General features: G+C 36.1%; 3 protein-coding genes and 1 long non-coding RNA gene across 6 annotated transcripts; 1 reads left to right on the forward strand and 3 right to left on the reverse strand.

The window, feature by feature from the left end:
* Positions 1 to 1,724: 1,724 nt before the first annotated feature.
* Positions 1,725 to 8,022, reverse strand: INT1 (inositol transporter 1). Of its 3 annotated transcripts, none has more exons than XM_023672527.2 (7): positions 7,349 to 8,022; positions 6,919 to 7,247; positions 6,137 to 6,207; positions 4,716 to 5,051; positions 3,122 to 3,229; positions 2,855 to 3,040; positions 1,725 to 2,578 (listed from the first exon to the last, which is right to left on the reverse strand). In XM_023672527.2, exons 2-7 carry the CDS (start codon positions 7,064 to 7,066, stop codon positions 1,943 to 1,945), a joined length of 1,485 nt encoding a protein of 494 aa, XP_023528295.2. In that variant the 5' UTR covers positions 7,067 to 7,247; positions 7,349 to 8,022; the 3' UTR covers positions 1,725 to 1,942. The 3 variants fall into 3 exon arrangements, with proteins under 3 accessions (XP_023528295.2, XP_023528297.2, XP_023528294.2); XM_023672529.2 differs by having other exon boundaries at positions 7,342 to 8,022; XM_023672526.2 differs by having other exon boundaries at positions 6,919 to 8,022.
* Positions 8,023 to 11,173: 3,151 nt separating this feature from the next.
* Positions 11,174 to 14,110, forward strand: LOC111790182 (zinc finger protein CONSTANS-LIKE 14). Its single transcript, XM_023671022.2, has 4 exons — positions 11,174 to 12,336; positions 12,797 to 13,000; positions 13,459 to 13,691; positions 13,780 to 14,110. The coding sequence occupies exons 1-4, from the start codon at positions 11,398 to 11,400 to the stop codon at positions 13,880 to 13,882; spliced, it is 1,479 nt and encodes a 492-aa protein (XP_023526790.2). The 5' UTR covers positions 11,174 to 11,397; the 3' UTR covers positions 13,883 to 14,110.
* Positions 14,111 to 14,446: 336 nt separating this feature from the next.
* On the reverse strand, positions 14,447 to 16,026 carry LOC147793288 (uncharacterized). Its single transcript, XR_015420280.1, has 3 exons — positions 15,807 to 16,026; positions 15,573 to 15,648; positions 14,447 to 14,990 (listed from the first exon to the last, which is right to left on the reverse strand). It is a non-coding gene; the product is annotated as an uncharacterized LOC147793288 (long non-coding RNA).
* Positions 16,027 to 19,642: 3,616 nt separating this feature from the next.
* Positions 19,643 to 20,736, reverse strand: LOC111790184 (NAC domain-containing protein 83). Its single transcript, XM_023671023.2, has 3 exons — positions 20,510 to 20,736; positions 20,133 to 20,419; positions 19,643 to 20,036 (listed from the first exon to the last, which is right to left on the reverse strand). The coding sequence occupies exons 1-3, from the start codon at positions 20,688 to 20,690 to the stop codon at positions 19,791 to 19,793; spliced, it is 714 nt and encodes a 237-aa protein (XP_023526791.2). The 5' UTR covers positions 20,691 to 20,736; the 3' UTR covers positions 19,643 to 19,790.
* Between the last annotated feature and the right edge of the window lie 5,290 nt (positions 20,737 to 26,026).

The raw sequence follows: 26,026 nt of genomic DNA on the forward strand, positions 1-26,026 counted from the left end.
AATAATAACGAAATTAGAATGATTTTTTTTTTTTGCTAAATTACAGAAAATATATTCGTATTTAAAAATTATTTTTATTGACAAAATTACTCTTAATTTTTCACACATTTAAAAACTACTTAGCAATAGAAAATTTTTACAAAATTGACTAAAACCGGAGACTTAGGATAATAGTGACGTGGAACGAGTATTAAAAACAAATTAGGAGCTGGGATCGCGATCATATTATTTAAAGACATCGTCACACCAGTTCAAATTCTTAATTTCGTTCAAGATTCTAACGAGCTTCTATTTAATAGTAGTTTTGAAATGTCTATGAAAGGTCCAGAGTAATATTACATCCATCAACGACCAAACTATTCTCAGGAGATCTTTAACATATGTGGTGATCAGGAAGGCGTCCGAGTATCGAGACGAGACGAGAAGAAATATGTTGAAGGAGACAACTAAATTGAGGACTGCTATAGAAAGATATCAGCCATGCCCATGTCCACATTTTAATTTATAATGAAACATATTAATTTATAAATCAAAGTGTTATACATTATTTGTTTACACGTTTGTGTAATGAACAACATAAGAATATGAACGCCCAAAAGTTGGCCAAGAACTTAAAAAAAAAAAAAAAAAGGGAAGAAATGAAAGAATAATAAATAAAAAACTTAAAAGGAAAGAAAATGAATTCTCTATCTTCTTTCACCGATCAAGTGTTAGTGTCCCGGGCCACTAGGACTTGGTCCGGAAGATAACTTGCCAAGCCAACATGAGACTTTTTGATAAACTATTGAATATGGGTGGACATAATCAACACCATGATTAGAAGTCTCGGAGAGCACTCGTGCTGCATCTATCATACTAATCTGGCTCAAAATAATACCGAATACAACACAAACGATGAAAAAGGAACCTATCTTTTGGAACTTCATGATGCTAAAAAAGGCAAAGATAGAGCTGTTTGGGATTAGCTTGTGTGATTTGGAAATGGGTTAAGATTTGGAGAGGTTTTTATAGTGAATGAAAGGGGGGGTTTTGGAGAGACTGATTTTGACCAGAGAATAAAAAGGTGGAATTTTTAGGGTATTTCTGGGAAATGGGATACACACACCGGTTTTGATTTAATGTATCAACTTTGAACCTTCAACTTTGAATACTTCACTAACTCTTCAAATGTGTGCAAAACAATTTTGACTCATCTCATTTCCATAACTTTGTTTCTTAATTCTCACATTCCACTTTTTTTTTTTTTTCTCGAGATGTCCGAAATGATTGTACCGAATTAGACCCAAAATCAGTGAAGTGCATCATCTTCTTCGATTATCCTCGATTGTCACTGTTCAATGACTCTCTTATTTATGTGCGAGAAATTTCCTACATTGAATAATAGGAAGCGACAAGTCTTTAAAAATGACAACCAACAAAGTATCAACTAGCTTTTCCCTATGAAATATCGATAAAATGTTGTAAGACCCTAAAAGTCGGGATAATTTCCAAACAAACCCCTAATCGAAAGAGAAAACACAGCCGAGAAAGCAAATGTAATAGCCCAAGCTCACCGCTAACAGATATTGTCCTCTTTAGGCTTTCCCTTTCGAGCTTCCTTTCAAGATTTTAAAACGCATATGCTAAGAAGAGGTTTTCACACCCTTATAAAGAATGTTTCGTTTCCCTCTCCAACCGATATGGGATCTTATAATCCACCCCGGAGACCCACCTACTCTAAAATGTGAAAACTTTAGGCATTTGAAATGCCTCTTAATTGAGTTTACAGAAACACAGTCAAGCTTTCCAAATGAAGAACACCTTATTTCCTCAATTTGGAGAAGCTGCCTTAATCAATTTGAAGCATATTCTTATTAAAACATACAAATCTGTCTCCATCATCATATGCATGAAGTCCTACCCACATATATATCACAACCTCCCATTTACTCAGTTTTCCTGCTCAACCAAGAAGGCTTTCTGTATTAGAATCCCTTCCCCAAGCCCTCTCCTTCCAAATCCTCTCCACCTCCTCAAACGTGAGTCCCTGCGTCTCGGGAACGTACATGACAACGAACAGAACTGCGAGCACGGCTATGCCTGCAAGGATGAGGAAAGTCGGGCCAGTTCCAGCTACTTCAGCGAGCGAAAGAAACGTTTGAGCCACAATCAAATTCGAAACCCAATTGACTGTTGCTGACATGCCACTACAGATCCCTCGATAAGCCTCGGGATATATCTCCGAGTTCACGGTCCATGGCACCGGTCCCATCCCAGGGGCAAAGAAAGCAATGTAGAGAGCTAATCCAATTACTGCAATCCATCCATCTACACCATTTGTTGAACCAGATTGACCAACAAAGAATGCCCCAGAGAGAATGGCAAGTGATACTATAACACCAGATAAGCTTGAAATGGCAAGCTTCTTCCTCCCGACGTGGTCGATAAGGTAGATTCCAAGAACCGTTCCAGCAGCGTTCATGGCAGCGATAATGAGGGATAGAAGGAGTGCTAACTCGTTGGAACAAAAGCCAGCCATCTGGACGATAGTTGGGCTATAGTACATGACTGTGTTGATACCAGTGAACTGCTGAAATGCCTGCATTTGCAATTACATTTACTGAAACAATCCTTACACGGATAAATTCAGAATCTCATTCTAACCAAGTTCTTAATACAAACAATGTCCAGATATGTTTCGAGCGGTCGGAAACGACTCCAAATTTAAAAGCATGAAGAACACTTGGTGCTATTTCAAAAGTGTTGGTAGGTTCGTTCGAGATATTATTCTCACGAGCATTCCAAACATACTTTTAGCCTTTGCAATGCATTCAAAACTACAAATTTGAATCCTACTATTAGTAAGGAATTGTACCTGAAGTCCAGCCCCAGCTAAAAACGCAAGTCTGATCTCTTTTGCTTTGAATACATCCAAGTAGCTTACATTTTTTACTTTACGCCGTTCTTCCTCGAGTTGAGAAGAAAGATAATCAATCTCATCTTCCAAACGAGGAAAATCATAGATTTTAGAGAGTACAGAAATGGCTTTAGATTTGTCACCCTGCAGTTCATGAAATACGATGTTAACTAAATACGTGAAAGAAACGAACCGACACAAATTAACGACAATAATTATATGCACCTTCATAAAGAGCCATCTCGGAGACTCTGGCAGACAAAGCATACAAGCAAACTGAATCACAGCTGGAACACCCGAAACTCCTAGCATCCAACGCCATGTTCCGGGGACCTGACCAAGTGTGTCACCACTTCAGAGAGTCAATGTGACATTTCAAATTCCAAAATAGAGAGTGTTGGACTAATTGTGCCAGAAATTGAGTTTTCCATATCCAGAACAAGGGATTATCAGGCCTTAATATTTACTCTAGATTATAGCAGGCAATAATTCTATGAAATTCATAATTGGTTGATGAGGAGTAACTAAACAAGATAATGTTCTTTAAAGGTATCTTACTGATATAAGAATCGGAACCCATGGTTCCTTAGGACCCTTATTCATCAATAGTTTAGTATCATCAACCAAATAATAAACTTTGTTCCCTCGAATTTATACCCCTGCAGGCAAGTTTATGAGAAAGTTTATGTATTTCACAGGAACAAGAAATCTGGAGGAATTGAATCATTTTATGGTTAAAAGATCTAATTATAACTTTTAGAGAACATCAAAGCAAGCAAATCTTTTGAATGGAAACCAAAACTTCTTCAATTTAAAAGAGAAAATGAAGAACACCTCAACTAAAACACTTTTTATTTTCAAGAAAAGAACCTACGAAGGCAGGGTGATGGACAATTACAACTCAGAGAAAGAAGGAAGCAGCTTAAGTTAGGCATGAAAGAATGGAACAGGTCCCTTTCACATGTTACTCAGTCGAAATCTTAAATTAGCATCTCGAAATTCTATCTTGATGCCGCCTCTTCGAACTGCAAGATGAAAACCTTTCATTCCAGTAAATTATAGAGTAATGAGCATCAATAGCACAATGCTTCGGCAATGCACTACAGACTAAATTACCGTATAACAGTATCTCTCAACAACAGCCTATGCATCAAATAGTGATAATGGACACAGTTAAGTCAAATATAGTTTTACGTACAAGTATTTTCTTAACTGTTCTAGTTTTTAGAAATATTTTGGTGCACTCGGAGTGCTTCGAATCAAACCTTATTTGTTTTTTCTTAATGAACCAATGAAACTTTGCTATGGCAATGAAGAACAATAACTGTAGCAAAGATCCCCTGCATCATAGCCATACCAAGTATGTTGACATTAGGAAACAACATTTTGTTGATACGATGAAATTCCAATGAGCTATGAGGGAGGATAAACTATAACTATACAAGGTCCCTGAGCCTGAACTCGTCCAATGAACTATGACGAGTTCAGAAACAATTAGATTAGTTGCATTAAACTCATCTTGTTTTCCAATTAAGTTTTTTGGAAGTTTCAACAGTTGGTAAGATTCATACAGAACTGTTAGCAGAAAACAGGTCAAAGATTGCTTCATTGTTACACGCGACCAAACAACTGAGGCAGAAAAATACACTACAAATATTTCATCCAGAGTTAGTTTCATGATCAATCTTAGAAAGATTCTGCTAGATACACCCATCAAGCCATGCCTTTTACCAAGTATATAAATTTCTCTATCTGAAAGAGAACAAAGCGAAGTAGTGTCATACAATCACAAAAGAGGTGGCAATGAGATAAGCCTAACCTGGGTAAAAGCAAGGTTTATGAGGTAGGAGAGAAACTGTCCACCAGTTATCATTAGCACATTAGTGCTGACCAGTCCACCTCTTATTTCAGATGGGGATGATTCTGCAATGTATACTGGAGCTGTGACAGATGCCACGCCCACGCCAATTCCAACTAGGAATCGTCCTGCTATAAGAATATATGGATCTGGAGCTGCAGCCATTACAACAGCACCAAGTACAAATACAACATCAGCAAGAAGGGTTGCCTTCTTCCGTCCATAAACATCATTAATCCAACCCCCAGCAGCAGCTCCAGCAATTGCACCAAGCAAAGCCATACTCACAATTGTTTCCTGCCATTTTTCTTAACTCATGATTCCACTATAAAAAGAAGCATGTATGTGGAGGAGGAACTAGAAAAACATGACAGAATATTTGGCTCTCAGTTTTAACAAGGAACTTTGAGTTTGTGTAATCTGCATAAGGATTGTTTTGTACTTAGGTTCGTATAGCTAATGTTCGGTTCGTATTATAATTTATAAAAGATAGAATAAGAGTTACTCTTTTGTAACTACAGTTTATCTTCTCTGATATCCTACTGGGATAGCTTTTTTGTAATCTTGTCGATAGGATTCTCCTTCTCTTGTTATTGCATCCAGTCAATGAAATAGTTAGTTTCATATAAAAAAAATTATAGAAGATGGATTTCACAAGTCTAGGTTAGTTTAACCTATGAAATCGATAAACCTATAGCTTGGGGTGAAGAAACCCACATCCCAAATATAAGTTTGTCTTCTAAATCACAAGTTACCAAACTTAACCCGTGAACAAAACACCAGTAACAGCCCAAGCCCACCGCTAGCATATATTATCCTTTTTAGGCTTTCCATTTCGGGTGTCTCCTTAAGGTTTTTAAAACGCGTCTACTGAGGAGAGTGCTAGGAAGATGTTTCCACGCCTTTATAAAAAATGCTTCGTTCTCCTCCCCAACCGATGTGGGATCTCACAATCCACCCGAGGAGTCCAACGTCCTCGCTGACACTCGTTCCCTTCTCTAATCGATGTGGGACCCCCCAATCCACCCCATGCGGGGCCAGCGTCCTTGCTGGCACGCCGCCTCGTGTCCACCCCCTTCGGGGCTCAACCTCCTCGTTGGCATATCCCCCAATGTCTGGCTCTGATACTATTTGTAACAGCTCAAGCCCACCACTAGCAGATATTGTCCTCTTTTGGGCTTCTCCTCAAGGTTTTTAAAACGCGTATGCTAGGGAGAGGTTTCCACACCCTTATAAATAATGTTTTGTTTTCCTCTCCAACCGATCTAGGATCTCACAACACAGTTCGAGAGGAAGGGGTAGAGAGAGAGAAAATGGAAAAGTGAGGAAAAAAATGGAAAAAGAGAAGGCAGAAAATTAATTCCAGAATTCAGGATGTTTACCTGAAGGAAACTACTGTTTCTGACGGCCTCAAAATCATCTTTAATATAAAGAAGAGCTCCGGATATCACACCTGCAATCAGCAATCATTTCTAGCTCAGACTTGGAACTGAAGGCAGCTAATTAAAAAACCAGTAAAGTAGAGAATAAGGGGGTAAACTGCAGATCTTATTCAACATGCACTTCGGTTTTCACAAATGTGGTTTAGTCCCAATTTTAGTCATGCAGTTCATTGGGTCTTATAATCACAAATGTATAACAACAGCCAGGAAAGGGATGAGGCAAAATTTTGTTTGCATTGCAATAGATAGACCTTGGTTTGGGTGCAGTTTATCAGAAAAGAGCTATTGAGTTTCAGAGCTCGATTACAAATCAAAAGAGAGTTAGGAAGACTATTCTTATAAAATTTAAAAAGGGTGGTGCTGAAACACCCAAAATCTAGTAGAGGATAAAGAACTTCAAATATGCAAGACCAGTCCATTCATCCATCAAAACTCGAAATGAAGTAAGCCAACATAAATGTGCACGATCAGCCTAGCACAAGATACTATCTAATCAAAACAAATTATTGATTCTTCTTGAAGATCATTCTTCTGTATTCCATATGAATGAAAAGAAGGAACTGGATTACAGAAAAGTAAGAGCAGCAAATCTCGCTATTTGGAGATACAAGAACAAGATAACAAAAATTTCTACCATGTTAGACAGAAGAAAAAACTGGAACACAAAGAAACGATAGGTTTAAACAACAGAAACAGTTGATCGATTGAAGATTGTACATCACCTGTATCATAGCCAAAGAGCAATCCACCAATCCCAGCAACCACCGTTAATCCAAGCACGTAAGGATTCTTAAAATAATACATTTTCCTCTCAGGGTAGATATCCAAGTACCCAGAGCTTCCAGGCAGCGATTCAAGCGTGAGAGTCATCGTTTACAAGGGACAAAGCCAGCGCAAGTGACTTAAACTCAGAATCAGCGTCGTAAAACCCAGTAAAATCGAGTATTCAACGACCTACAGAAGCTAAAACTCGAACTCTTGAAGGGGAAATCGACTGCCTCTTGAAACTAGAAATCAAGCTACAGCTTCTGATACAGAGAACTGAAGGAAGCTGCAAGAGAGAAATTGAAAAAAAATAGCCGAATCGAAATTACGGGAGCTGAACGAAAACCCAAGATTAAAAAGGATAGGGGATTCAATCGAACAGCAAACCACAAAGAGTCAGCAAATGCAAGAGGACTACGCTTGAATCAAGATGATCAAATGCTACAGAAATGGGGATTTTGCAGCGGCGGATTTCCCCTTCGAAGCCTCGGATCATTGAAGGTAACAGAATCCCCAAAACAAACAGAAAATTTCCCAAAAAGAAAACACGAACAATTTTGTTTTCTTCCCTCGCTATCTCTCTCCAGCTCGAAGCGAAGCCGAACCAATGGAAATTTGGGAACGTAAAATTCAGTTTACAGGACACTTGTCTCACCAGCCCTCACTACAAACAAAATTGACACGAAGCCGTTCATTTCTTCTCTATCTCCTAGACTTTTTGAAATCTTTTTACAAAGAATTATCAAACTTCGTTGTTTGAATAGCTAAATTTCACAGTCTCTCGAACAGATTTAGCCATTGATCTCTTGATCAATGATTGTGCGATTAGATTAGGGTTCGCAAATCGATCGCTACACTAGATTAATTATATATTTAACATTATCCATATGAAAACAAGAAGAAAAAAGTTCATAAATCCAATAATTGTATGAAAGGATAGAACTGGAACGGGCTCTCTGTAATCATGGAGGAGATCGTGTCTGCAAATAAAGACGGGACAACAGCCAATTTGGATAAGAATCAGAATCCCTTCTTCTCCCATCCTCCTTTGAATTGGAGATTTTGTTCTCTTTTGGTGGGTATACATATTTATATCATAAATTTTGAAGCCCAAAAACTATAGCTTAAAAAAATGTCGATATATATATATATATACACGCTAAATTAATAAAAATATTCATAAATTTATACATAGTAGAATTAACATCTTTTACCGTTATTAAGAAAAACGTTCTAAAATTTTTTTACTGTCAATATATGAACGAAAACTATCTATTGTCACTTCATAGATTATCTTCAAACTTTTTAATGTTACGACAATGAAAGTCTCACATCTGTTGATTTTGGGAATATTCATGAGTTTATAATGAAAGAATACTCCATTCATTGGAATGAGGCTTTTTTTGGGAGACCCAAAGCAAAACTATGAGAGCTTATACTCAAGTGGATAATATCATACCATTGTGGAGAGTCGTGTTCGCTCTACTATAGTATCAGAGCCATGCCCTAAACTTAAAGTACTTAAAGTCGTGTTCGTTCTAACATGGTGTCCGAGCTATGTCCTAAACTTAGTCACCAAAAGAATTCAAAGTGGACAATATCATACCAAAGTTCGAACATAATTTTAATAATTTTATCAATTTTAGTTGAATTACTGTCTTAATTTTGATTCGAATAAGTTGTTGGCATTAATATCATAGGCTTAAATTTTAACTTAATACGTAGATTAAAGTAATAATTAATAACAACAAAAGGTGTGGTAATAAAGGATGAATTAAAATTACACGTTTATTATTATAAACCTTTCACTTCAAAAAATAAAAAATAAATAAATACATGTCAAATTACAACCACACGTTTGGTTTGAGGATAAGCATCCCGAAAATGCCAAATTATGATGACGTGTCAGATAGAAAGAAATCAAATGTCACAATATTAATATATCCAATATTTTAACTCTTACTATTAAATAATCGATAAACTTTATACCTTTACCGAAAAAGGATGTGCAACTTGTTGACATAGGTAATGTGTTCTCGGTTCATTTATATACCTCTCATTTACTCGAGTGTCATATTATACGTCGAAACTGGTAATTTAGATTTGCATTATGCTATGATATTGTAATTTGATCAATTGGAACTACAAATCTCCACAATGGTATGATATTATCTACTTTTAATCATAATTTCTCGTGATTTTACTTTTGGTTTCTTAAAATGTCTCATATTAATTGAGATAATATTACTTACTTATAAACCCTTAATCTTCCCCTTAGCTAACCAACTTCAGTAGACACGTACTAGTGTGAGCATGAGAGACATTGTGTTTAAGTTTACCGTAGCCATACCCAATTACCTCCACAAATTGTCGTCATATCGTTTATAAAATTTTATTTGGTTCGGGTCAACTCGAAATTTTGTCCAATAAACTCAAAACTCAAATCAAATTTATTCATTTTCAAAAAAACTAACTCAACTCAATCCAGTTCGAAATGCTAATTCAACCTAACCCAACTTTTGGGGTCGGATCGATTCAGGTTGTCGGGTTCATGTACACCCCAACTCAACAATGGAGACAATTTAGAAAAAAAAATTAATAAAATTGACGTCATGGATGACGAAAAGTTGAAAGGAAGTGATGGTGAGAGAGGGAGGGAGCAATCTCCAAAATCCTTTGCCCTAATTTTTCTCTCCCCACAAAATCTCCCCTTTCCATTTCTTCTTTCCCCATTCAAACCCTTGACCGTGACATTCACAATTTTTACCTAATACTAATAATAAATTAATAATATTTTATTTTATTTTTTCAACCTTTTTATATATATATATATTTATTTAACTTTTAGTGACATCGATCGATTATTGAATTATAAAAAATTTCGAAGCTTACGATAATTTTAAAATCGACAAAGATTAGAAAGTGTAACAAAAGGAGTTTTAGTTTTAATTGCTGATGTAGTATAATGATAGATCGAGAACAATAACAACACCTAGCAGAAGATCTAACAGTGGTATATCATTTGTGTGCGATGGAATAATAATAAAAAATATTTTTAAAAAATTAAAAAATACAAATATTAATTTTCAATCGGGTTTTAAATTCTCTGATTAGTTTTGTTGTTAACAGAAATTATGTTTATTGCAAATAAAGGGGAACCATGTAGCCTTGATGGGTTATGTGTGTCGGGTCAATCCTTATCCTCGTCAATGGGCATCAGAAAAAAAGGATACACACAGAGTTTGAGGGGACAATGTATGTCACAGATGATCCAACGTCCTTGTTGGCACACTGCCTAATTTCTGACTTTGATATCATTCGTAACAAACAAGAACTTACAAGGGTGTGTAAATTTCTCCCTGACAGACGCGTTTTTAAATTATGAGGCTGACAGTGATACGTAACGAGTTGAAACGAACAATATCTATTATCGATAAGTTTGAGGTGTTAAAACAGATGTAAAGGGCATTTTAGGTATTTTGATATTAAACCAATTAAAATAAAATATCTTTTCACATTCAAAAGGTGACCTTTTTGTCCCCACAGCCCCACCACTACCACGCATGACTCATAACATGGCAGCAAGCAAATCATGCCTCCTCTTTGACCAGATCCCAACTATGATCTGATGATCAAATGCTGACCTCATGACAACTTTCAACGGTCCAGATTACAGATACACGTACTCCCCTGCTGCATGCGATTGTGACCCCAAGATGTACGGATTTAGCATATTAATACGTAGCGGTGAGATATTTATTATTTTAAAGGAGGTTGGGCCCCACCACCAAGTCATGTGCCAACTCAACAATACAACATTCTAGATATTTTCTTTTTATTTGCAAATGTGGGTCCCTCTAATTTTCAGTTATTCGCATTTTGGCCCCCACAGTAATATTTATTTTTATTTTATATTTAAGTTTAGAGAACATTAAAACATTATTTTAGTCGCTCGTCCAATTTAAGTATTTAATTAATCTTGTTCAATATTTTAATTATTAATTTTAAATACTTTAAAATAAACTTTTACATAGTCGCCACGTATTAATTTTGATGTGGTGGGGTCCACCGTTCCAACTAGAAATTTATGAAAAGTTCCAGATTTATGGGTGACTTGGAGGAGAAGAAAAAAAATTAAATATAGTGGGGGCCAAATAATAATTTTTAAATTATAAGAGGCGTATTTGTAATTTTCATTAAACATTTTGAGTAAAATTAAAATAAATAGAAATGAGATAGTTTTCATGGATGCCATGTGAAATGACGAAAGGGGGCATGAGAGATACAGCCGCGGATCTGCAAGCTCATCCTCCATTTTCGATTGATTTTCGATTGGGCTCAGGATATTCTGCTGCTACCGGCCAAAGATTTCGCTCTGTTGCCGCTGATAGTATTTTGGATTAGGGTTTTCCGGGGATCTTCGCCGGCGAGGAGAAATGGTTTGTTCTAAGTCCACGACTGGGGAGAGTGTCCCCTGTGATTTCTGTAACGAGCAGGTTGCGATTCTGTACTGTAGAGCCGACTCTGCGAAGCTTTGCTTGTTCTGTGATAAGCATGTTCACTCTGCGAACTTGCTTTCTCGGAAGCATGTTCGTTCTCAGATCTGTGATAACTGTAGGTCTGAGCCGGTTTCGATTCGCTGTTCGACGGATAATCTCGTGCTCTGTCAGGAGTGCGATTGGGACGCCCATGGGAGCTGTTCGGTCTCTGCTGCTCATGAACGAACTCCGATTGAAGGCTTCACTGGCTGCCCTTCGGCGCTTGAGCTTGTTTCGTTATGGGGCTTCGATCTTGGAGAAAAGAAGATGGAGGAATCCGAGATGTTGGTGCAAAATTGGGTGGGCTCGCAGGACTTGGTTATGCCGATTGATCATTGGGCGTGTAGAGCTAGTGCGACTGCTTTTAACGACCTCGTTGTTCCGAATGATAACCCTTATCTCTTCGCGAATCTCAACTGTACCGATGCTGCGTCGATGTTGAAGAGGCAAAATCCGAGCTGTGGAAAGCATAAGCAAGTGATTTACAAGCAATTGGTTGAGCTGCTTAAGAGGGATTTCGAAGGCGGCGACGATGGTGTTGATGAAACTCGCGATGGCGATGCAGGTGGTGAAGAGGTTGGATTACAGAATCTGGTTCCTGAAACAACGAATGGGGTTTGTTATTGGCAAGAGGATTTGGAAGCTCGTCAAGTTCATAAAGAGGATAATGGGGTTTTTGTTGAAGCTGCAGCTCCTCCTCCTCAGCCATTACTGCAGCAACAAACTTCCTTCACGTCTCTGCTAACGATGCCGCCTCATGTGGGTCTGAAAGAGAGCGAGCGCATTGGTGATGAAACTAATGTTTGTGATGGTAACCCAACTCGTCAAAGCATTCAAGTAATGTTTTCAATTACCTTTCCTTGTTTCTCTCTGTCGGTAACTTTATCGATTTTCAGCTTTTTCTGGCATGCCCATGTATCGTAGTTTGATAGCTTTAATATAGCATTTTCTCCACAATTCTGAATATAGCTTTCCCCAATTCCAAGGAGCTCAGTTCGTACACCCAAGGACGCTGGTTTTAGCTTTTAAGAGTAGACTTATAGTCTTTTTCTGAGGATATGAATGGCCATTATATAGGAACCTGTGTTCTTTCTTCTAGACCCTTTGTTTGATTTCCGCTGTAATTTGAATTGCTTGAATAATTCTTCCATTTATTGCCAATGCTTGCTGTTTATCTGTTCTTAATCTGGGACAGTCCTTGTTTGAAGTTAATTGAACATTCCTAGTTCCTCTGTTTACTGTCAAATGATGTCTTAACACTTCTTCTTTTCCTTCTTTCTGTTTGTACTTTTTCTAGATTTGGGACTTTAATTTAGGACGCTTAAGGGGACACAAAGATTCGAGTTCATTTGAAGACGCCTATGGCACTGGCAACATGGGATTTACCATTAAGAATTTTGATGAGTTTTTTAAAGAAACATCCCCAACAAGCCCCAAGTTGCTAGGAGAAACCTATCAGATCAATTGCTCGAGCACACATGATGATATACCATCATTCAATGTAAGTCCTGCTCTGTTTTTCGCTTTAAGTATGTTCCTAGTTACTCATTATATCCTATTCTTGCGCATCTCTTTGAAGACTCGTAAGTATATTTGGGGAGTTTCAAACATATCAACTGATGAAATAAAATATGCTTATCAAGGCATGCCGAGTATGCGAGAATCATCTAAACTAAACCATTTGTTGCAAACTACATTTCCCATGATAGATTTAGGATCGTAACTGCTGTTCGGAGTTCGGATCGACTCGTCTGTTTAGTGTAGTAATCATTGTTGAAGTGATGCAGTGTCTATTCAGTTAAGGGTGTCTGCTTATTTTCATAGAAGGTTCTCCGAAAGGCCGATATCGGCATAGAGAATCGAACACCCAATTTCCCTATGCTTCTTGTATAACCAATCCTCTGCTTTCCCTTATTGGGAATCAGCTGTTAAAGATAACATTTTTACTGGAAATTGCAGGGTAATATCAACAACACAACGCTAAATCAGGGGGCAGCAACATGCGAGAGCGGCAATCTGTCAAAGAGCAAGCTGAAATGTGGTTATAAAAATGCACAGCCAATCGAAAAACCCATTATTGTAAATGTCGACAGCATATTGTCGACATCGACAACCAAGGCCGATTTAGAGCTTCTTGCACAGAACAGAGGCAACGCAATGCAGCGTTACAAGGAGAAACGAAAAACTCGAAGGTGCATATTTCATTTTGTCTGGTACAGCTAGCTAACTATAATTCTCTTCTCAATGTCAACTCCGGACCCTTACTGTAACTTGGAACAGGTACGATAAATACATTCGTTACGAGTCGAGGAAGGCGAGAGCGGATACGAGGAAGCGAGTGAAGGGTCGGTTTGTGAAGGCTAGTGAAGCCCCTGTTTTTTGATGATCAACTTCCATGGTTGAAAGTAGGTATTTACTTTATTGATGTTGTAGTTCTGTGTGTATATATTTAATTTTGCCATTCCTTCCACTTAATATTTGTTCCAACGTTTTAGCAGGTGCAAATGCACGTGATAATTATCTTGTGTTCTTTAGAGACAGGTAGAGATTAATGTTATGCATTATATTAAATGATGTCATTCTAATAATCAAATCCAATTATGTTTTTGAATTTTGAATTATGGTAATATTGTATGAAAATTAGTGGTCATTTTAATTTGTACAGATGAAGATACGACCAAAATACGATCTTAATACATGCGTGACCATAGTCACATGGTCATGAATTACATTTTCAGGAGCGTAGACAAAAGGTTTGTTAAATTATAAGACTCGTTAAACGAAATTTCAAGACAATTTGATTATATGACACAATTGGAGTATGAATAAATGCACAACTTACTAATGTAAACAAAATATGGCACAGGAAGGATAATAAAGCGCTGTTCATACTTTATTTAATTCATCTGGTTAGTAAACAAAATATGGCACAGGAAGGATAATAAAGCGCTGTTCATACTTTATTTAATTCATCCAACCAGCCAGTGACTTACTTGATTGAACTTCATTTAATTCATCCAACCAAGCGAGTGACTTACTTGATTGAACCGAGACTGAGATACTATTTTAGTGCTAACCATAATCTGCTGGTCAGAAGTAACATGACTTACTTGATTGATCTGAGTCGGAGTTACTATTCGGGGTGCTAACCAGATTTTAACCCCAAACACCTCAAATAATGTCAATCAATCTAAAGTGGAGTCCCAAAGATCAAATCAGGCTGTGGATTGGGTCGTGAGTCGGGTCGCTGGATCGAGTCGATGCGGGTCAAAAAGTTGGGCTGGTGGTGGCCGGTTGGGGCATAGGCATTCTACTGGGCTGGGCTACATATATCGTTGGGCTGGTCTGGTAGTTGCAATATGGGCTGGAGTAAGTCTGAGCCATGAGTGGCTGGTGCAAGCTAGACAATTGAAGGTGGCGCAGGTTTGGAAGACTAGGTTGTGGAAGCTGAGGTTCAAAGCTTGGTTCGGTTCCCAAGGCTATCTCCTTAGCTAAATTGGTGGAAGAATGGTAAAGCAAGGAGAGGAATGAATTAGTACAATAAAAATAGTATTTATTTTATAAGGGAATTCTTAATTTTAAAAAGTTTTATTAATACCTTTTCAATAATAATACCTTATTATTAATATCATATTTTATAATAATTCATAAAATTTTAAAATTAACATTCTTTTTATTAAAAAAAAAAAAATGAATTTCTTGGAAAATTAAAAAAGGGTATTTTTAATTACTTGAATTTATCAAGTTAAAACAAGAAGGCATGATAATGGTTATGGTCAAATATTTTTCTTCAAACCGATCTCAAAATTTAATTAAATCATTTAAATTTAGGAATAATCACATGAATTAAGATAATTAATTTAGAAGCAATTCTTGAATATATATTTAAAAACCAATTTATTAGAATTGGAGTTCAAAATATGTTCGATAATATAATTATCAAACCATAAATACATTCATAGTTCATCATATAACTAAACGTATCTTATATTATAAATTATTTAACAAAATCATTTTTCCGTATAATACTTTTGAAATATAGAGATGATATACTATGCTCGAAATATTCTCACCTCTTTCAAGGAATTCTATAAGTTTGAGCACAGTTCATAGTCAAAATGTTCAAATCCACGCCAGCGTTCATATCACCTATAAAACGAACACAAAAACAAACAAAAAGGGGTAAGATTATCGGTAAACATTAACACGGGTTATTGTAATATGGTATGAAAATCAAATTAAAAAGGGTAACGTGCATGAATGTAAAAAAGGGAATATTTAGCATAAACAAAGAGAGGGCCATGCACGTATATGCGTAAGACTCTACAAATCCATGCACGAGAAACCACTCCAACAGGCGGCCGTTTCAGACGCACGCAGCGTGGCACTACAACCACCACCGGACTACGGCGGAAGGCGGTAGTGGATCGAAGTGCCACGCCGCCGTGCGCCTAAAACCAAGGAACGCCCTGAAATGTAGAGGACGGCGGAGGGCAGTGGGCCGCTTTAAAAGAAAATGAAAAGGGATGGTGAGTGTTTATATAGAGGAAGGGCAGTGGCGGGCGATGCGGCGGAGGGTGACGATGATGGGCGGTGGCTGCGTGTCTGGTTCATACAACTTCCTAATTCCGCCCATTATTCTCCCCTCGACGTGTGGATTATCCTTTTTTTTTTTTTTTTTTTCTTAAATACATACATTTTCATTATTATTATTATTTATTATTATTATTATTATTATTATTGTTATTATTTTGCCTCTTGGCTGTTATTTTTTCTATTAAAAAAAAAAAAAAAAAAAAAAGCTAATTTGTAAGAATTTTTTTAAAGCAATTTTGCATAATAAATAAATAAATAAATGGGTATAAACCAGTATTTTAATTTTAATTTTAATTTTAATTTTAAGAGGTAAAATACGTATGTGGACAAAAAAATATTATGGAATGGATACGAATATTCTTATTTGTTGTTTCATTAAAAAAATGAAAATTTAAAAATAATTTAAGTTCGGTTAGATAATTTACAAAATTGTATTTTCCAGTTATTTTATATATTTATTTAATTTATTTGTTCGAGAAAGACAAATAATAATGTATTTGGTAAACAATTTGTTCAATTCTCTATTATTTGACCGCCAAAAAATAATAATAATCTTAAAATTTCAAAACTTTTTTTTTTAAAAAAAAAATGTTTGGTCCAAATTTTTTTAAGCTCATAATAAATGAATTTTGACGCTAAATTACAAATATTTGTATTCTTATAAATTTAATTATAATATATTTGAGAATATTATATTTTTATATATTTTTTTTCAATAAAAAATATTAAAATTTATTTTTGTCTCTACTTTTAATAATTATTAATTTTAAATATTTTAAAGAATTAAAAAAATGGAAAATGTATTTTAAGAAAATTTGAAGATTGTAAGTTGCATTCAACTTGTCAAGGTGTTTGAGTACGTTAATAGGTTTGGAAAGAACGCCACGTGGAAGTTAAGTTTAATGGACAAGTAGCTATCTCACGTGGCGACCGGAATTTGGGTGTCAGATAAGACGCCACGTGTAATGAACTCCACCTGGACACACTTATGAAATGGAATATTATTATCTGTTTGGCTTTACAATTTTTTTTTTTTTTTTTTTTTTTTTTTTTTTGTGTTTATTTCGAAAATAGTATAATTTATAAGCAAATTTTGATTTGGAAACCTATTATAAGCTTATAATGTTTATTACAAGGTAGCTCGCTTAGGTCATAGGGTCTAGGGGTGGTGGAGAGTTGACACTATGTCATCCGTTTAAGGTACATTTTGGGACATTTTCCATCATTTTCGGGTAGATGTCATTTTGGCGAATGGTCATACGGTATCTAACTGACACCAAATTTGGCAAGCATTTATATTTCATATGGACAGACTTGACTTCAAAGTTGCATGCTCAGTTTCCCTTTGGAACACCGAATTTCGAGGTTAAAGCCCGTGGCCCTTCAACAAGCCTATCCTTGACACTCATGTCTACTCGTGACCTTCATCTTGCTTATGTCTCGTCTTTTCTTCAATACCCACTCTGTGTGGTGTGTGTTAGATGTTGCACTGTCCTTCTCGGTCGTATCATGACACTCGTCTAACCCCTCACGTGGTCGAATGGACACCACTTGAGGATCGCCGATCTTCTTGTCGCGACGTGAAGGTCGCAACCTACTCTCTTCATAATATGGTTGTGACACCGAACACAGGCTTAGAAAGACCATCGACCATCAATCATTCCCTTTAAAATTTATCCATGTGTCATGCAATTTTTAAAAACATTACTATCCACATGGTTTAAAAACATTAATTTAGTTCCAATATTATAATGGCTGATTCATAACCTTCCTCGTATATTTGCACCCAAATCTAGTGTTGTTACTAAAAAAAATTCTAATGTATTATACTATGTCAGCTCATTGCTAATTATGAAAATCAGGAGTTGACCTTGCCAAGAAGAGGATTGGGTGGGTTGGGATCGTCGCCGCCACACTGCGCCTCTAAGTGTGGGAACTACACGCCCTGCACTACAGTTCTTGTGTTGGTGCCGCCGAGACCTTCAGGCGTCGGTGATGATTCCCCGAAAGTCTGGAGATGCAAATGTGAGAACAAGCTCTACATACCCTAATTGAAAAGGGTATGTCCCCCGGGCATGTATGCTCTTATATGTTACTTATCCGCCGATGAGTTGAAGTAGACGGAGTGAGTCTATTTTCATTCATACCCCTATCATAAATCATGCATCAGGTGAATAAGATTATTACCTACACAAAAAACACAATGATTATATACTCATATTTTATCATATATCAGCATCTCGTCGGAGTCGTACGTGTCTTAGTTATGAGACTTCCATTCTTGGTTCCGATGTCATCTAACTATATGCTGCAACCTTAACTTCTAAGAGAGTACACGGATTGAGTTAGAAATTTTTTTTGAACCAACCCCAAATTTCGAGTTTGTTAAGTTAGTAACTCCAACAACCCAAATACAGTTCACAACCGGACCCTATGTTTTTTAGTTGAGATCTTTTGAACCAACCCCAAATTTCGAGTTGGTTAAGTTAGCTAGTAACTGGAACAACCGAGATAGAGTTCACAAGATGTTTTTTTAGTTGAATTGAGCTTACAACCCAACCAAGGAAGTGTTTGGTTGGATTGGGTTGTAACCCTAATTTTGGGTCGGGTTAGACAAAAACCAAATTTTTAGTTAGTTATTCAAAAATTCAACCCAAACCCAAACCGAAAAAATTATAACCCAACCAATTCTTTGTAGTTTAGGGTAGTTTGAATTGTCGAGATATCAAATCATATAAACACCACTGTTAACTTCTATGAAGAAAAGAATATATAAGTTGTTAGAGTCAACAAATAAAGATACTTTACGGATCTCTAGATCAAAACATTATCTACTTTGAGAATGAACACTCGTAACTTAATATGAACATCTCGATCAGGGTTTTCATCTAGCTCACTCAACCATCGAACAACAGCAAAGCAACCCAATTTTACAACCAAACGGATGCAAAACCTACACAACTAGCTAAGTTCATCACACCGAAACGTCGTAGAAAGATGACTTACTAGATATAACAAAAGCAAGGAGGAAAGGCAATCTAATTATGACAAGAAAATAAAAAAGAGTTATGGAAGAGTAAAGAAAGATAAGTGAAGTGTTGGGTTATTTTAAGTAGTTTGGGAGTAGACGAAATTGCTATTAGAATTAAGAAAGAAAACGAAAACAGAGCGATGAAAATGAAGAACACTCCATAAATTGGGTATCACCATCAATGGTGATGGCTACCCATTTTTAGAGTTGATATTAACATCATATATCAAAGAGACGTATTTGAGCTTCCAAGAACTAAGGGTCCCCTCTCTCTCTCTCTCTCTCTCTCTCTCTCTCTCTCTCTCTCTCTCTCCTTTTTCCCACTCTGTTTCCTTTCACCGTATCAAAAATCTCTTGCTTCTTCACAGGGGTTTGCAAATTCCAACCAATTACCCTTTCCCTTTCCTTCCATCCTGTTTGTTTCCCGAGAAAATTCTCTCTCTAAAAACCCCATTGATTTGACACCAAAATCTTACGGAATCCCTTTCCTTTTCTTCTCTCTCTCTCTCTCCTCTGTTTTCTTGCAAGAACAGGGCTTAGTTTATTTCATTCAAAGCTTAGTTTTATACATTGAGATAAATAACAGAGGATTGATATGAGATTTTCTTGGAAGCCATGGATCTTTAATTAAGAAAGAAAACAAGCTACTAAAAGCTAAAGTTGTTTATGATCGTCTATTTCTTAAACTATGGCAGCTGCTGGTTTCTTCTTGTTCTTGTTCTTGTTCTTGATGGTTATTCACTGAAATCTCTGTAACTCCACTTGAACCAGAGGATGAAGAACAAGGAGCTGCTAGATTCAAATCTGTTCTCAGAAATTGATGAAAAACTGGTGTACAAATCTTCTTCTTTTCGTCTCTGTTTTTTGTGCTTTTCTTCAAAAATATCCGACATAAAACCCAGTTATGATTCTGCATCAAACCAAACAATCAGACAAAAATTAGTTTAGTTTTTCAATTCCAGATGGGTTTTTGGGTTCAATTCAATTCCAGACAGGGGAAGCTCACCAAGGTGGGTAGTTCGCCATTAATGGCGGAAGGAGGAGCTTCGGAGTCTCCGACAAGGCGATACTCGTGCATAACCCAATCAGTTCTCAAGCCATTAGGAGGGTTTCCAGTGTAGAACACGAGCGTTTTCTTCAACCCCACCAACCGATTCTCCTTGGAAGAAACAATCCGGCGGTCGATTCCAGTGGCCTTCCAATACCCAGAACCGGTGGCTCTGTTCGTCCTTCTTCCATTAGAGTATTTGGCTTGTCTAGTACTGAAAAAGTACCTCTCCCGCTCCAAATCCCCTGACCCATCAGAAATTTCACAAACCCCATGAGAAAAATCATCGCCAAATCCCCAAATGAAAAAAAAAACGAAATGAAATCGGAACGAACCTGGCAAGTCCCATGGGTCGAAACGGCAGACATCGGCGTCGGGAATGACGGCGGCGGGGAGAGGGGAGGAGAGGGCTTTCTTAATAAGGTATTGGAGGATGAGCTCCTCGTCGGTGGGGTGGAAACGGAAGCCGGGGGGTAATCGGAGGACGCCATTTTTTAGGAAGGTGAGATTCTCCATGGTGGAAATTGGAAGAGATTGGGGAATTTGGGTGAGGGAGGGGAAATGGAGGGGTTGATTTTTATAGTGATTATTATTTATTGTTTTTTTATTTTTTATTTTATTTTATTTTTTTGGCGTAAATTAGACTCAAACTCGCCCACTTTAATTGCCTCAATTTAACACACAACTCTCCATACGACAAGGAAGAAAGACAAACCACCACGCACCACCATTCACTATCATGTCCTTGCTAGCACATCGGGCTCAACTTTCTCGCTGATATATCGCTCGGTATCTGACTTTGATACCATTTGTAACAGTTAAAACCTACTGCTAGCAGATATTATCTTCTTTGGACTTTCTCTTTCGGGTTTCCACGTTTTTAAAACGTGTCTACTAAGAAGAGGTTTTCATGCTCTTATAAGAAATGATTTGTTCTTCTCCCTAACCGTCGTGAGATCTCACATCATGATCAGGATCCATCATTATGGAAATGATTGTTGATCACCAATTCTAGTTGCTAGTCATTGGTTGTCGATGATCGAGCGACTAACAATTCATGGTCAATGACCAAGATAAGGGACTGATGAACAACGACTATTGTCAACTGTCGTTGGTGGCTAAGGTTGGGGACTAGTAACTAGTGACCACTCTAACAATAGTCGGTTGGTGATTGCTAGTCATCAATCTCGCTCGTTAGTCACTAGTCCTCTATCTTAGTCACTAATTACTATCCCTCAATCTTGGTTACTGGCTACTGGTCGTCAATGACGGTAGTGGGGACTAAAATGATTGATGAAAATTCGAATATTAAAAAGGTAATTTTCTAAAATAATTCATCTGAAGCCTTTTAAAAACTTTAAGGATAAGTCCGAAATAAAAGACAAAGTACAATATCTACTAGCCGGAGGTCTGAGCTGTTAAAATAATTTAATATTATATAAAAAGAAATTATCAAAATAAAATAAAAGCTAATACTCAAAAAGAATATACTCAATATTATCACCGTAAAAACATTTATAACATTTTTTTAAAGTCAAAAGTCGGAATATTATCTTTATAAGAAGATTTTTAGAAAAAATAGTGTATACCTCACGTAATAGATCGTAACGATATAAATATATAATATAATAATTCTTAAATATTTATCTATTTCGTGACCTCAACTTACTCAAATTAATTTATCCACAAGAAAATTCAAGCATTCCGAACTTTTTAAATTAATAAATATATATATATATATATATATATATATATATTATTAAATAGCTAATGTGAAAGTACAAAAGTACCCTCGTCATTATTGTTAGCTTTGTTCGTGTGCAGGGGGACAGGGATCGAATTGGCGAACAAGTCCTACCTATTAAAAACTTTGATAAAAGTTTTAAATGGAATTAATTTATATTATTTCGACAACGGTTTAAAATTTTGATAATATAAAATTAATTTTTTCCGTTAATTTCTTTCATTTTCTTCGTTTATAGTATTTAATCTTTGAATTTTCAGCACCGTCCACGTTACAGTTCATTCTCAAACTGGCAATCTCTACGATAAGCAAGTAAATGCAGTATCCCATAACCCATTAACATAAATTTTGTTCCGAAGATATTTACACGTTAACGATTAAAACCAGACTTTTTAAAACAATAAAAATATAATTACATCAAATTTCAAACACATCATACACAGTCACTTTTTTATAATTTAGACACTTAGAGTTAGAATTTAATAATAAAATGTTAAATATTGACTTCATTATATTGTCAATCATAAATTAACATTTCATTTGACATGACATTCGGAGGTCAACCAACATAAAATTAGTCAAAAAAATGTTAAATATTGAATTTATCTTATTAATATAGATAATAACTTCAATTGGGTTCATTGGTTCACTCAACTAAATAATTACGTCATCACAGTGGAAATTTTACCATAAATAGAAAGATTAAAGGGTGTTAAATTAGTTGTAATTATAGTTTAAATTATGTGATTAGTCAAAATCAAATTAATTATAGATACGTGAATGAATTAGTACCAACTTGTTCAAAAAAGGAAACGTGTAAACGCCCCCATACGCCAACTCTTAATTGCTTCATTTAATTCCAATTTTATTGCTTTTTTTTTTTTTTTTTTCTTACATTTATCAAAATTTTCATTCAATCCTTCAACTTTTAAATATTGTTATTTAGTCCCTAAAAAAATGACGATTTTCAACTCTCGTGTCTCTAAAGATTATTACGATTTTAGACATTTCAACGTCGTTCGTGGTTCTTCAAAGGTGTAATTATGGTAGCAATACCTTAGACCCTTGAACATTAATTCGAGTTTTCGTTTTAATTTTTTTTTTTCTTATCAACTTGAATTAGTGGGTAAATTTAAGCGTTCGTGTTGTTGGATGAAAGTCCCACATCGACTAATTTAGGGAATGATAATGAATTCATAATCATAGAATATTATGGGGAATCTCAAAGCAAAGTCACAAGAGCTTATGCTCAAAGTGGACAATATCATACCATTGTGGAGAGTCGTGTTCGTCCAACATAGTATCAGAGTTATGTCAATAATTTTTTTTAATTTAAAAACGGAGTAATTAGAAATTAATATATTTTGAAAATTAGGGTTATGAATTATTATATATTTGAAAAAGGTGAAAAATAAGGAAAGTGGTTAGGGGGGGGTTTAATTAAAACAATGGGCACCGTCACCGACGGTAGGGAATAATAATGCATTGAGGGGTGAGGGAGGGGAAAGGGACAAAATTGTCATAATATCTTTCCCTTCATTTCAAGATTTCCTCTTATCTCATTGTCTCCATATTTTGGATCAACCGGTTGAATTTTGGATATGTACGTCTTTTTGGAATCTTTACCCTCCCAAATTACCATTTTGCCCTTTCCATGTTCGGGAGCCTGTATTTATAGCTCACTCAATGGTTACGGTAAAAACTTGAAGTCATCAATATAAACTTTTAGCTAATATTCTTTCTTGCATTTTCTCTCTTAGGTTCTTTGTATTCATCTGAGTGTGTGCATTGTTATGCAATCCTGACATTCCACCATTTTATACTAAATCGATCTTTCGTATAAAGTATGTTTCGAATGGCCAACTACGAAACAAAGGAGTGTCGAGGAATATACTCTCCAAACCATACCACTGGATGTCGTGGCATCTCATGACTTTAATATGCAAGGAATTTTAAGCATGGACTACAAAAAACACTAAGGAACGATAGGAAATTCTTCCTACCGATATATGATTTTGTAGAGTGTACATAGCCCAACGTATAACAAACATGAAGAATAGTTTGCCAACACTAGGATGAGATAATAAAGTTGGCATTTTCAGTTGTGGCAGGGTTGGATGTGTAGTACTTTCTTACACACGTTTTACGCACCCGCACGCATACGTGGATCCACCTGGCTCTCGTACCCTTTGGGCTTGGCTCGTTGGGCTAGCACTCTCTAACTGGCTACCGAACGCAACTGACGGAAAGGACCCACATAACATCATGGTGAACATAACTGTTAGAAGGTACACATTCGTACTAGAGGAAGTTTAAAGTATTACAACCAACCAATAAATGAATTTATTATTCAAACAAATATATCAAATAACTTGGTAGAACACCCCAAATTTGACATCTAAATGTATTGAAAACATACACATCCAATAGAGACCATTTCCTTAAACTATGCTAAAACTTTGTATTTAATTGGACTAAATACTATTAATCCAAACCCACTTGATGAATTTGGATATGATATTGATGCGTAAAAGAAAAGTTAAAAGGTCACCAAGGAATCCCTCTCTCTTTCATTGTTTCTCTCTCTCTCTAAGAACTTTGACCGTGATTGCGTGTATGTTTTGAAGAGATTATGTGCATACAGGTTTAGAATTGTTCTCGATACTTTTAGCTGCATCGAGAAAAATCACGATAAACCCTTTGTTCTCGTTCTTCTTCTTCTTCTTCTTCTTCTTCTTCGTGTTCGTCTCTATTGGGTTTTTTTTCTTTGTTTTAACAGTAATAGATATGTCTATCGAGATCGTGTCATTCAGTTGAGTGATTTTCTTATGAAGTTTCAGTATCAGTATACTTAGAAAAAGGGAGGAAAAGAGCCGTGTGAGGAACTTAATTTGATATTTAGTTAGCTGAGGAAACAATAAAGAAAAAAGATGCTTAAACCGACCACGTGAATTTGTCTCCAAATAAGAATCATACGTGTGCGTGACAACAACTTATTATAAAATAATTAAATGTGATTAAAAGGAACTTTGGTTTATAAATTAAATATGTTTGCTTAGATTCTTAATTTACTTTCATATCATAACGTATAAAATATGATTATATGGTTCGACAAGCAAACAAAAATAATCAAAGAAAGTGAAGGTCGTCTAGAATAATTGAGGAATATTGACTTTTATTTAAATTATTATTTTTATTTTCCAATTAATTTATTTTTTATTTAGTTTTCAATATAGACGTTTTTTATATAATAAATAATTTCCGACAGGGTGAAATTGTGAAACTTTATAATATTAGTGTCGTGTGAGTATTGAGCACTTATTTTTCATTTGTACCGACCAATATATAATAAATAATAATTAATTAGGTGACGAGGATGGAGTGATTTTTTTTTTCCTCCATCCTTTTATATATATATTTTTAAAAAATTTAATATAATTTTTATTAAAAAATGCTAAAAGATCGTAATAAATTTAATAATATTTGGTAAATAAAAATATAATATAATTTTTAAAAACTCAAATAAATAAATATATCAAGGCGGTCCCATTCTCCGTTTAAAATATTCCTATCACTAATGGTGTGAGATCCCACTCAGGTGTGGAAACTCTCTTTAACAGACATGTTTTAGAAGTTAAAAATAAAAGTCCAAAGAAGACAACATTTGCTAGTGGGCTGCTTGGGCCGTTGCTAATGATATCAAAGCCCGACACTAGGCGATGTGCCAGTGAAGAGGTTGTTCCCTGAATGGGGTAGACACGAGGAGACATGCCAAGGACGCTGGGCCTCGAAAGGGGTGGATTTGGTGGGAGTCCCACGTTGATTGGAGAAATGAATGAGTGGATTTGGTGGGAGAGAAGAGGTTGTTTAGTAAGGATGCTCGGCCTAATGAAGAGGTTGTTCCATAAAGGGGTAGACACGAGGCGGTGTGCCAGTAAGGGCGCTGGCCCTCGAAAGAGGGTGGATTTGGTGGGAGTCCCACATTGATTGGAGAAATGAAGGATTGCCAGCGAAAACAAACCAGGGTGGATTGTGAGGTCCCACATTGAAGAGGAGAACGAAACACCCTTACTTTATAAGAGTGTGGAAACCTCTCCCTAGCATTTTA

Source organism: Cucurbita pepo, chromosome 3 (genome assembly GCF_057944985.1).
Source record: "Cucurbita pepo subsp. pepo isolate OVF chromosome 3, ASM5794498v1, whole genome shotgun sequence".
Lineage (NCBI taxonomy): Eukaryota > Viridiplantae > Streptophyta > Magnoliopsida > Cucurbitales > Cucurbitaceae > Cucurbita > Cucurbita pepo.